Genomic DNA, 13303 nt, shown 5'->3' with positions numbered 1-13303 from the left:
GGTTTGTCATGCCATGGTTGTTCTCCCTTATCTATCTTTCATGAAGAGTTACAAAGTTACAAGATTTTTAAATGCCTCAAATAAAGAAGTTTTAGAAATGGAGATATTAGCTAGATCCTCTTAGCCAGGTGGAGGGAGCTGATTAAATGTATCTAGTTATCGAATCGTTTTCTCCAAGAGAAAGCGCTGGTGCTTTATGAGAATTAATCTTTCCTCTCTGTCCTTTCGGATTTTCTCTTTTCTGACTCAAGCCTTAGATTTAGCTTTTCTGCTGCTGTTTTACAGAGCTGCCCCAGCTGTGTCCACTTAGCCTCCTGGAGGTCCCCAATACTCTGTGCCTCCCATTGCTCTTGCATCCATGACTTACCGTGTCTTTTCCCACGGAGTGTGCAACTCTCCCTGTAGAGAGGGCTTCTGCCCCACAGGGACAACACTTTACTCTCTAGTGAATGCAGTCCTCTGGCCCTGGTCATAACTACTGTTTAAATCTGGGGCATTCATCCCCTGAACACTCACTCCCTCTCACACACAGACTGGCAGCTGGCCTACGACTCGAGGATAGAGAATCTCATCCCATTTTTGTCGCTTGCCCTTCCTGTGACCATGGTCAAGTCCATTAACTCCTCATGTTCTTAGTTTTAGCCTTATTAAAGTGCTGTCCTCTCTACTGGTGCTTAGGAATGAAGAGGAGCTCAACATACTTAGAAAAAAAGAAGTCTTATGCAATTATTACCTTTTCCCCCTACATTGTCAGTGGGTCTGTGACTAGGACATTATTTTTATGTCCTGAGGTCAAATCCTCATTGTTGCCACTTCCCACGGAGGCTTTTACTCCTGCTGCTCACTTATTGCACCATCCACGTTCATGGAGAAAAATGGAATAGAGAGGTTTTCTTAAGCTGTCCTATTCTGTGCTCACATCAAGGCTGGACTGTTTCATGATCTTCATGTTCATGGCTCCAAGATAAACCTATACTGGTGGTTTTCTTGGTTTAGTTACCTCCCTTAGTAGAATAACTAAAATACTGTCTTGAGATGAGGGATGGTTTGCAGCCAACACATTCCCTCTTTTATATTCCATTCCTTGTCCTCATTTCTGTAAGCTCCTTGGGATTGGGATAGTTTCTTCTTCCTTCACATCTTGTCATGGCACATAGGAAAACCATCTTTCCCAATGCGGAGCCTAGGAATTTTACTGGCAAGCAATTCTCATTCTACACTGTAATCAGATTTCCAAAGGTTCTTTATTTATAAACATCTCTGTCTATAGAAAGGAGATGGTTTCATCCATCGCAGCCCCTATCACAAAAATACCAGAAGTATAGCAGTGCTCAGGATGTTACATGCACAGGTGCTTGTCCAAGGGACCAGTCCATTGCCTGTCCTGAGAGGCAGGGGTCCTAGTCTGTCCTCAGTTGGCAGTGCTGCGAGGAGGCTTTTTGTACAAACATCACTGCCATTTTGCTAGGACTGCATTGACATTCTGTTTTATTTAGACACGGTATTAAACACGTCTGTATCCTAAGTGAGTTTATAGTTTCTAAAAGCAACCACATAGCTTGCAAGAGATTTACGTTTCACTTACGTAACTTATTATTTACATAGAAACTTCGTGGCTTAGATAATAGTATATAAGCCTCCCATCTAGGAAGAGTGCATCTTGGCCTTGGTGTCTACGAAAGAAAGTTTTTACTGTTAGATGTAAATGCTCCCAAAATTGGCCTTTAAATGTCCCCTGAAGTGACCACTCTTATCCTAGGGAGTGACACCACTTTCTTTTGTAAGGAGCTCCAGCCCCTGCCTCATCCAGCAGCCTCAGAACTTCTCCTACCCTTCCAGGCACTCTCTGCAGCCTCCAGCGGTCCTCCAGCCACCTGCCTGCCTCTCACATCCTCCCAAATCCAACATAATTAGCGCTTTCCCTGTGTTGCTGATTTGTTGGTCCACAATTATGATTTATAAATAGCCCGCAAACAAGAACACCAAACAATTTGAACTTCTGCTTTGGTCTGTTTTGAGTGGTAGTTTTTTTTAATATGATCAAGCTACAGATGTGAGCTTGGAGAGATGATAGCTGTAGGAAGGAAGAGAGGAGCTTTCTCTGGCTCCTGCTTGAAACTCTGCCCTCCTGAGTAGGCGAGAAGGAGAGTGGGCTAGGAGACTGGGTGTTTGTAAATTGTATTTTGTTAACAAGCACAATCATAGTGCTAGCATTTAAAACTTCTTAGAATCCTACCTTCGAAATGTGAAGGACCTCTCATGTCACTGGGGAAGATGCTGGGGTCCAGAAAAGTTGGGCAACTTGCACCAAGTCACCTTTTTTTTATTTTAAATAAATTTTATTTTGTATATTTAAGGTATACGACGTGATGTTTTGAAACACATAGAGATAGTAAAAAGGCTACTACAGTGCAGCAAAATAACATATTCATCATCTCACATAGTTACCCATCTTTTTGTTTTTGGGGCAGAAAATCTCACCAAGTCATTCTTTAGGCTCACTGCATTGTTTTGGGTAGTATTTAAATTTTCCCAGGGCCTAAGATCAATTTTAACTAAGGGACAGATAAAGAATTTCACCTTTTCTCTTACTGGTTTTGCCTTTCCAGTTGATATTTATTTATATCTTACGAATATTCTTAACTGGATCATTGTTTTTCCCAAATCATTTTTGAACCAAGCTCTCTTATCTTTCCTATGTACCATGGGCAGTGGTGGTCTCCATGTGGCCTCCTGTTGTTGATTTTATGTGCCAGGAAGAAAGACAGAAAGAACGGGTTGTGTCCCATCTTTCCTACTGGGAGTCAAAGCCCTTAAGCAAAGATTCAGCTTCCTCAGTTTCCCGGGATGGTGCCCTTGGGTTAAAGCAGGTCTCTCTAACTGTTCTGCAGGCTTTGTGCCCATCTGCTGTCTGGGGCTATCTCAGATCGGCCGCATGAATCTCGGGACAGATGCCAGTACCTTCAAGTTTTATACCATGTGTGGTCTCCAAGAGGGCTTTGAGCCTTTTGCTGTCAACATGAACAGAGATGTTGCTATGTGGTTCAGCAAGCGCCTCCCGACGTTTGTCAACGTGCCAAAGGATCATCCACACATAGAGGTAATGTTACACGATGTGCGTGGCCCTGGTGGGTCAGGTGGGCCAAGGCCCTAAGCTTGCCCTAAGTCTCCTGTCAATAGGCAGCTGTTTACCTAAGTCCATGTCCTGGCCACTTACCAGCCACCTCCACACTGGCCCTCAGAGCTGCAGTTGCAGGCTTCTTAATTGGGGCAGCTCAGTGGCATCTTACGAGAGACATCTGCCTTGCACATAAAACCTTACAGATCAACTCTCAACATTTTGGGCCCCTGAATTTGCTCTGGATGTTCCTGTACTGTATTGTCATAGCAATATAGTATCCGGAGACCTTAAACTTTTCTGTTTTTTTTTTTTTTTCTTTTTTTAAGTTCGGGCTGGGTGTGGTGGCTCACACCTGTAATCCCAGCTACTTGGGAGGCTGAGGTGGGAGGATCCCTTGAACCCGGGAGTTCCAGGCTGCAGTGAGCTATGATCACATCACTGCACTGTAGCCTGGGTGACAGAGAGAGACCTTGTCTCTTGAAACAATTTTTTTTATTAAAAAAATTTAAAAGTTCCATACCTATATTCAAGATTATATGTACTGAACATGTATGTTGTTACCCACTCATGACTTGATGTCTTGTAGGACCTATTTAATTTTTTGATGGTGTTGCCAAGATTTTAAGCTGATGTGTGATCATTGATTAATCTATCCCCATCTTCTAGGGGGAGCAGAGAGGAGCCAAAGATTGTAAGGAGCCTAACTTTAGTCCTGGCCCTACATCGACTTAGACTTGCCTCTGTTTTGGTTCACAGACCATGGTTTTTCCATGGTGGATAGCGGGAGAGTGTTGATTAAAACAAATGCCAGACAGATCAGCCCCATTGCAGCTTTAGTCAAGGTAGATTCTTTGGTTGGCTTCAACCTCACTGTAAGTTCCTTAACTCATCCTCCCATCTGAATTCAACAAGCATCAACCTTAATGCCCCACTTTCTTCCTCAGTTAAATAGTAGAGACTCTTCTCTCTCTGATTCCTCCCTAACCATTGCTTTAGAAAAGTGACTCTTAAACTTTTGGAGGTCATGAACCCCTAGAGGCCCTCTACTTAGAAAAATAGAATTGAAGTATTCTCATAGGACCTAGGACAAGAACAGTTCTATAGAGGGCAAAGAAAAGGCTCAGATTATAAGAAACTTATTATTGTAAGCCTCAGTTCACATCCCCTGTATCCCCCCATTTCCCTCTCCACACACAAATTGCAAAAATCCATTTCTGACCTTTCCTCCCCTAACTCTGCCCCCTGCAATGCTTGTGCCTAGGAACTGCTGATTTCCTAGTATTAGGAGGCTCCAGCAGCCTCAGCCTTCAGGCCGTGACTGTGGCAGAGATGAGAGCTGGGCTGGGTGGGGAGGGTGCCCTTCTCAGGAGCTGGACATCCTTCCTGAGCTTTGGGATTACTTTTGTCCCTTCCCTTAGATGTTCTCATGCCCAGTGACAAGCATGGTCCTTGGAAAGATTATCTTTTTTAGCCACTTGCCCCCTGACCTAAAAGGTTAGCCTCTGTGGACACTATGCTCTGTCTCCCAGATGCCACCCCCCTCTGGCATTTATTCTCCACCCTTGGCCTTACAGAGAACCCAGTGAGCATGTTTTTAAATCTCTAATTTCCCTAGCCAGGAGCAGATCTGTTTCTTCCTACAGGACAAGGCCCAAGTAATGATGAGAATTATAGTTTGGTTACCACTGGACACAACTTACTTCTATAGTTCACAGAATGCCTTGCCATGTGCATGTCCACGAGGCAAAAAGGGACTGGGTCAAGGTCAGGCCCTTTGGTATGTCAAGGTAAGGACTCGTCCTGTTTCCAGGTCATGAGGATTGATGGCACCATGGACAGCCCTCCGTGTCTCAAGGTGACCCATAAGACATTTGGCACACAGAATAGCAATGCTGACATGATCTATTGCCGCTTGAGCATGCCTGTCGAGTGCCACTCCTCCTTCAGCCACAGCCCCTGTCTGGACAGTGAAGCTTTCCAGAAAAGGTGAGGGTGAGGCCTCCAGTTCTCAGAGGCACTCATTGCATCTACTGTAAAGTGAGCTTTCTGCTTTTTACCCTAACTCAGCACGGGAACTCCATAGATAGGGTTCTCTCTGCTTTCAGTCAGGTAAAAAAAAAAAAAAAAAAAAAAAATGAGAATGTGTGTGCACACATGTGCATGCAAGTACACGTGTGTGTTTGTGCAGGGCATAATTAAGGTACCAATCATGCTAAACAGACACATCTGGTGGAAAAGTTTCTGCTCTTCTTGAACTCTGAGCCCCTACCTTCCTTGCTGCCCACAATTCCTGTGTTTTGTGAGTGCATAAGAGGGTGCGATTATTTTTGCTTTTGTGTGCAATTAGAAGTTTCTGGAGGCAGATACTGCCTTCTTTGCATAACTATGGGCATTGTCCAACTCTGCAGCTGTGTGATTCATGGGCAATGTGACTTCTTTCTTCCTGATAAGGAACATATTCCTTGCTGTGTTTCTTTCCCCTGATGTCTATTTTTAATCATTGATGTATGTCTGCTGCCTGGAGCCATCTTGTTGGGGTTTCCTCTAGGGTTTTGCTTTCTACCAAGCTTTTAAACAAGCACAGCTGCTTGAGAGAATAGGATAACCTATTCAGAGGTATCCCTGCTTATATTATTGCAGTCTTCCATCCTCACTCTCAACTTACCATCTAACTTAACCATCTGGGCTGAGGGATAAGAGTTGGGAGTCACATCCCTGCCTTGTGTTAACAGCTTACAAATGAATAAGTCCCAAGACTGGTTGCAATCACTTGTGTTTAGAAAGTAGCCAGTTTCCTAAACTTGCCTTGATCATTGAAGGTAGATCAATTGCCTGTCGGAACTGTGGGATTCTCTATACAGCTGAATAACTAAAACATGGATTATCTTTCCCCCAGGAAACAGATGCAAGAAATACTCTCTCATACAACAACAGTAAGTAAATGTGCTCAGTTATGGTTTTAATTATTTGATTCTTTGTTGTGCCTGGTAATATGCCCCTTACAGCAAAGATCTGTCTAGAGATCCTCTTTAATTGCCAATTACTCCGTCTTTTAATATCCATCTTGATGCTTCCAGAACACATCTATGGCATTTCTCAAGTGGGGGAAAGAAATACAGTTACTCGGTGCAAAGCAAAAGCTCTACCTGGAGCTCCTAACTGGGCATCATTGGGTACTTGTTGCCCATTTGCCATCAGGGATCCAACACTGCCTTTCTGATTGAAATGAGCATCAGTTGGAGGGCGCTCAATTAAATCTTTTGGTTTGCTTTTTTTGTGTAAACTTTTGTGAGTCAGCTCCCCCATGTCTCTGTGCAGTGCTAGGAGTGATGTTAAAAGCAATCAAATGAGAAGAAGAGCAAGAAGCCACTGCAGAAGATGGAAGCTACTTTTGGTCTCTAGACAGTAGTCAGAAAGCAACTCCTGGTTTTTCTTTCTTTCTCTCATTCTTCTTTAGCATCTGGCAAAAAAAAAAAAAAGCCTGTGGAAGAAATGTGTGTCAACCCTTCTTTAAAGTTATCCAACAATCCTGAATTTGTAGGTTAACCCTCATCAGGAATAAGATTCTCGCTGCAGTGAATCACACACACAGTGTGTGTGGGACACTGTGCTGGGCACATTGTCGCCTTCCCATTTAATCTCCATTTAAAATTAATCAGCAAGCCCTGAAATGGATAATATTACACTCAATATAATGCACAGAGAGGACAAATGATTTGTTCAAAGTCACATGATGAATACCTGGCAGTGTCAAGATTCAAGCCCAGGTTTGTCTAGCTGACCCTTTTTTCTTCCGGTCAAGAAAATTTGACAGACTACAATAAGGGCCACTTCATTAAGAATGAATCTGCTCAGTTTCATAAGGAAAATGATGAGCTAGTCACCTGCCTCAGTGCTGTAGCTATTGTTGTAATATAGTGATAACCCCATGAATTGTATGAGCCCTGCCAAAAATTGCTGTACTTCTCAGTACTGAGTGTAGTTGAGTGTGACAGCTACACAAAGCACATTTGGCCATGAGATGAACTCTTTCTTAAGCAACCTCTTTCAAGACTTTCCAGTAAAAAAGCACTGGACTTCCTTTTAGAAGGAGAAAGTATAACAGGAATGCTCTGACCCTTGACCACTCTCTCTCTGAGGGCAGGGACTGTGCCCGCTCTCTCCTGCAGCGCAGATCTGCCCTGGTGCCCAGGAGATGGTTAGGGCTCTGTGCTGCCATTCTGAGCAGCTGCCACTGCTTCCATCCACAGCATCTCCTGATTTCAGCACCAACGTCTTCTGGGCAAAGGGTGGTAGATTAGCTTAAGCATTTGCTTTGCCAGATGCTACAGCGAAATAGAAAGGAAAAATTAGGAAGCCAGAATCCCTATTCAGCCTTCCTTGCAGATCTAGCGTGTAGTCTACCTCTACTCGTGTGTACTTTTCCAGAAAAAAAAAGGGAGCCAAGTGAGCTGCTGTGTTATTTCTGTGTCTTGGGCCCCCTATCTTCAACTGGATGGGGGCTGGGGGCCGTTGACTCCCCTCTGCGGTCTCTCCACAGCAGTGCTACTATGCCATCCGCATCTTTGCTGGACAGGATCCATCCTGCGTCTGGGTCGGATGGGTGACTCCAGACTATCACTTGTACAGTGAAAAGTTTGACCTGAATAAAAACTGCACAGTGACTGTCACCCTAGGGGATGAAAGAGGCCGTGTCCACGAAAGGTAAGGGGGCTCCCAAGTGGCAGGGTTAGCATCGGGCTTCTCAGTCCCTACCCCCAGTCTTTTTCTTCCACCCACACCCAAAGAAGGAAACATCTTGGCCTCTCTTAAAAGGAGAAAATGAAGCACAGACTTCAAATAAACAAACTGGTACTATGACAGTGAGAAAAAGTGCTAGTGAAAATAGAGAAGAATTTCATCATGTATATAAATCGTGCCCCAGAGATGGAAAATACAGACAGAGAATGGGGTACGTGATCTCTCTCAGAGTTTTTTTTCCAGCACTTCTGGGCAAGTCCCAATTTCTACAACATCAGGACAAGACAGAGAAAATCTCTGGGTGCTTGAGAGAAGTTGATTCAGAAGAAATAAAAAGATATACCACATCACACACTAACTGATATACTCAGAACTCCTCCTCCCAAGAGTTTATAATGGTTGAAAGCATAAGGAATGAAAGAGGCATTGAAACTTCATGAATAATAACCACCAAATAGAAATTAGGAAACTTTAGGGCAAGCACGTTCTAGGCATACCCATACCCTCCCACTGGTCTGCTGGCACTGCTGCCAGAGAAGGGATTGTTGGCCTGATGTGCTCCAGAGGTGACTCAGGAGACCATGGCTTGTGGTTTCCATCTATTCCCCACCTATGTGAGGTATAGGAGCATCTTTTCCCTATACAGCCATATGTAGAGATGTCATAAGTTGTTTTTCAAGCTGGCCTTTGCTCCCTACAAAGGCAGGAACGTCTTGCAATCAGTGCCCTTTAGAGAATATTGGCTCACCAAAGACTAGTGGCCGGAGGTGAGTCACAGTCACTGTGTCATGAGGGACCTGCAGCTGGTTAGGAGTGCTGGCTTAGGCCGGGCACGGTGGCTCACGCCTGTAATCACAGCACTTTGGGAGGCCGAGGCGGGCGGATCACGAGGTCAAGAGATGGAGACCACCCTGGCCAACACGGTGAAACCCCGTTTCTACTAAAAATATAAAAATTAGCTGGGCGTGGTGGCATGTGCCTGTAGTCCCAGCTACTCAGGAGGCTGAGGCAGGAGAATCACTGGAACCCAGGAGGAGAATGTTGAAGTGAACCGAGATCACGCCACTGCACTCCATCCTGGCAACAGAGCAAGACTCTGTCTCAAAAAAAAAAAAAAAAAAAAGTGCTGGCTTTAGAATAAACTGCCTGGGTTCGTAGGCATATGACATTGGACCAGTCATTTAACCTCCCTGGGCCTCGATTTCCTCATCTAAAGATGAGGATGATAGTTTCCATCACAGAGTATTGTAAGGATTAGATAAGTCAATTCATAGAAAAATTCTTAGGACAGTGCCTCAATTCAGGCACTCAGTGAATATCAGCTACAGTCATCCCTTGGCATATGAGCTAGATTTGCCCCAGCATCTTCCGCCTATACCAAAATCCGCTCATACTTAATGACTGCAGTCAGCACTGAACCTCTGTATAGGAAAAGTCAGCCTTCCCTATTGGTGAGTTTTGCACTCTGTGAACACTGTATTTTCAATCCATGTGTGGTTGAAAAAAATTCACCTATAAGTGGACCCATGTATAATGGACCTATGCAATTCAAACCCATGTTTTTCAAGGGTCAGCTGTATAATTATTATTCCCATTATTGAATGTCCATCATTGTGAGAGCCAAAATAGATGCTATAAGCGACATCTGGTTTAGATTGGAAATGAAAGTATTCTAAAGTAATAGACCAATCCAGGCTTTGTTCTTCAGCCAGAAGAAAAGGCAGAAGTGTCCACCTCATCTGAGTTTGTAATTCCAGTTTGCTGGCTCTACCATACGAGATAGATTACTTGATTTATCTGAACCTCCATGGCCGTACTTACTGTGAAAATTAACTGACATTTTAGCACCTAGGATAAGACATACTGTATGGTACACATTCAATAATTCTTACTTCTTTTTCCTATGTAATAAGCAATAAATACAAAATCCGTTTACAGATGCTTTAGGACATTTTGAATTTCGGACCTTTAATATATGACCAAAGTCAGCCACTTCACATTCCCACAGCTTTAATACATTATTAATTGAATTCTGTATTAGTCATCAGTATGGTTAGCACCTTAATCACTAAAAAGTAGTACTAACATGGCTGCAGTTATGGAACTCTAATAATGCTATAACTCTTTGAAAGAGGCTATTTGCACTGGCCCCTGCCTGAGGGCATTCACAGGAAGTGAGCGGACCCATCATTGCCCCAAAGGAGAGGACAGGAGATTAATGCATGCTTACAACGTAGGAAAGTGATAGACTTCTAGAGGCAGAAGGAACTCGGAGAATCCTAAGTGAATCCTTGGTTTTTCAAATGAGAACGTCATCCCAAGAGGTGAAGCAACTCTCAGAGTTTACAGGATCTATTCCAGGATCTACCCACCCCACAGTGCCAAATGTACTATCCCTGCCCCTGTGTGGCCTTGCCCTCCATGCTGAGGACCACAACAGGAAGCCAAGCTGAGTCACATCAGACTGACCCTAAGATGTTTAAAGGGGCTGCTCTTCCATCAGGTATAGCGTCACCCTTTTATTTAACTTGAGAAAAGTCATGTCATGTCACTTCGAGGGACCAGGTGCCTGAGCTGATGTACCCCAGTGTGGGCTTAGAAGGAGAAAGAATCAGCCGTCTCTTGCCCACGGTGGGGGAAATCTGAGAATCACTTCTGCCACTGCACATCTCCACAGCTCACCTGGGATGTGAAATCCTACAATTAGGGAATCAGGCTTTGGGAGCCTTAAAGTCTTTTTCATTATTATAGTTTGCTTTTAAGTGTAAATACCTGTAATGGAGTTTTGTATTCTGGGGTTTGGTAGACAGCTAAGCAAGGCACCTAAGTTGATGGTTAGCCAGTAGTGCGGGAGGCAGAACTCCAAGGCACTGGGAAGGACAGGGGCATATAAGTCAACGTAGCGGCAAGGTGTCAGAGAAAAACTACTTTGTAGGGCGCGCAGGCCGGCCATCCTAAGGAATGTGGGCCCGAGTTTTTAAGTGTTTTACAGCCTTTTGCCCTGGTTACCAGACTGGGACTCTGAACCCAGACTTTTTTTCTGCCTCTTATTCCAAATCCCTGTATAAGTTTGCCGAAGGTGGTCATTCACTCCGTGCCTCAATTTCCCGTCTCTTTGGTGGGATACTGCCATTCCCATGATCTGTTTCACAAAGGTGTGTTGACATTGAGTCTGGAAACAGTTCTCTGAATATTGTGCTCTTTGGAAGGAGGTAGCCTGAATAGATTGCCACATCCTTACACTGAGTGGTTTGTGTCTGAGTAAATTAGGTTGAAGCTAAATAAACTCATTTAAGAAAAAACAGGTATTTGGAGCTGAACAGAAAGCTTTCTAGGAAAGTTTCTGTAGCCATTTTTATTTTTCATTTCATTCCTGAGTCTTGATTACAAACTGCCCCAGTCCAGATTCTGTGCCTTTTCCTGTCTTGGCTCCTAGTGTGAAACGCAGCAACTGCTACATGGTCTGGGGTGGGGACATTGTAGCCAGTTCCCAGAGATCAAATCGGAGCAACGTGGACCTGGAGATCGGCTGTCTCGTGGATCTGGCGATGGGCATGTTGTCCTTCTCAGCCAACGGAAAGGAACTGGGCACCTGCTACCAGGTAAGGGCGGCTTCTGGGGCTGAAACAGGGCTATCCCAGGCCTGGTGTTTGTGACTGTGTTCCTTGTTCTCCATACTCAGCATTCCTGCCACGGTGTGTCAAGCTGATAAGCCCACGTGGGCCATGGGCCACTTAGGACAACAAATAAACAACAACAAAGTTACTTCACTGTATGCAGAGAAAAAAGGGCTGGGCAATCATAGTTATTGGTTGATCCAATATGCCAGTCGTCTTTCTAGAGGACAAAAGGTCTTTTCCTTGGTGTTGAGCTGTAAATGTTATTTATTTCATAAATATTTCTTGTGCAGCCTTATCTATTACCTGCACTATACAAGATACAAGATGTAAAAGGTGAACAGAAATACTTCTCACTTTAAGAAACTTCTGTACTCAAAATAGAAACCTATAAAAATGGATTAATTTGCCAGGAAATACCCTTTTGCAAGAAGGTTATCCACATTCCCTATGACTACCTTATAAGATGCTTTAAAAATACATTTATAGGCCAGGCACGGTGGCTCATGCCTGTAATCCCAGCACTTTGGGAGGCCGAGGTGAGGGGATCATGAGGGCAGGAGATTGAGACCATCCTGGCTAACACAGTGAAACCCTGTCTCTACTAAAAATGCAAAATTTAGCCGAGCGTGGTGGCCTGTGCCTATAGTCCCATCTACTCAGGAGGCTGAGGCAGGAGAATCACTTGAACCTGGGAGGCAGAGGTTGCAGTGAGCTGAGATCATGCCACTGCACCCCAGCCTGGGCAACAAAGCAAGACTCCATCTCAAAAAAAAAAAAAAAACATTTATATAAATAATGTGTTTCCTCATTTCCTGGACTGTGAACTTCCATAGAGCTACTCAGGAAAACCATCCGTTATACACATGTAGGTTTACCTGTCATTAACCACAAGCAGCCTGATCTCTTCATCCTTGATGGCCAGGTAAGCTTGGGAAACTGCCACGTATCACATCCTCCTCTTGAAGTTTTGTAATGAAGGTTGGCACACTGAAATATTTGATAAATACTTCAGAAAGAAACCTATCTAACCAAGCAATTCTCAAATTATTTGACAAAGAAAAGCACTTTTTTTAAGAATCAGTAATGTTCTATGAACCTAGAGTTCCACAGAGCAAGCTATGGGAGATGGGAGGTTAAGGAATTAATGTCTATGTTAAACATTCTTGACTCTCCAAGGTAGAATGGAGAGTCACAAGTATTTGTAGACAGAGAACGCTATACGAGTTCAAAAAAGAAGCGCTCATTCCATCACGAGCAGTCAGGAAAATGTTCATTAAGGAGAAATCTTGATTTTTTTTTTCTTTTTTTAAGGAAAAAGCGTTTTTACGGGCCAGGCATGGAGGCTCACACCTGTAGTCCCAGTATCTTGGGGAGGCTGAGGCAGACAGATCATTTGAGCTCAGGAGTTCGAGACCAGCCTGGGCAACATGGTGGACCCTCAGCTTTACAAAAAATACAAAAATTAGCTGGCTGTGGTGGCATACATCTGTGGTCCCAGCTACTCAGGAGGCTGAGAGAATCACTTGAGTCTGGGGAGGTCAAGGCTGCAGTAAGCCATGATTGTTCCACTGCACTCCAGTCTGAGTGACTGAGTGAGACCCTCTCTTAAAAAAATAAAATAAAAATAAAAATAAAAAGAATGAATTTTCATGGGTAGAAAGAGAAGAGTGTTGAATACATAGCTCAAGAAGTATTATGGAGATGGGGAAGCAGAAAGTGTGTTTGGGGATCTGTGGACAACATCGCATAGGGCTCTTATGGTTATTGGTAAGAAATTTATTTGGAAAGCTGGGGAGGTATAGATAGGAAATGGGGAGCCATT

At 43.9% G+C, this 13303-nt stretch overlaps 1 protein-coding gene across 4 annotated transcripts in view; it reads left to right on the top strand.

Annotated features, from left to right (window-relative positions):
- The window catches only part of RYR3 (ryanodine receptor 3), a 568187-nt gene that overhangs the window by 339005 nt on the left and 215879 nt on the right, over positions 1-13303 (top strand). For all 4 annotated transcript variants that reach the window (XM_030814359.1, XM_030814360.1, XM_030814362.1 and 1 more), the window contains exons 28-32: positions 2892-3100; positions 4932-5107; positions 6018-6054; positions 7662-7825; positions 11298-11463. In XM_030814359.1, the coding sequence (XP_030670219.1) occupies positions 2892-3100; positions 4932-5107; positions 6018-6054; positions 7662-7825; positions 11298-11463 (752 nt within the window). The remainder of the gene's footprint in view (positions 1-2891; positions 3101-4931; positions 5108-6017; positions 6055-7661; positions 7826-11297; positions 11464-13303) is intronic.

The sequence above is a fragment of the Nomascus leucogenys genome, chromosome 6, assembly GCF_006542625.1.
Source record: "Nomascus leucogenys isolate Asia chromosome 6, Asia_NLE_v1, whole genome shotgun sequence".
NCBI classification, from domain to species: Eukaryota; Metazoa; Chordata; class Mammalia; order Primates; family Hylobatidae; genus Nomascus; species Nomascus leucogenys.
The sequence above is the reverse complement of the archived record's forward strand: the minus strand, read 5'-3'. Positions and strand labels throughout refer to the sequence as shown.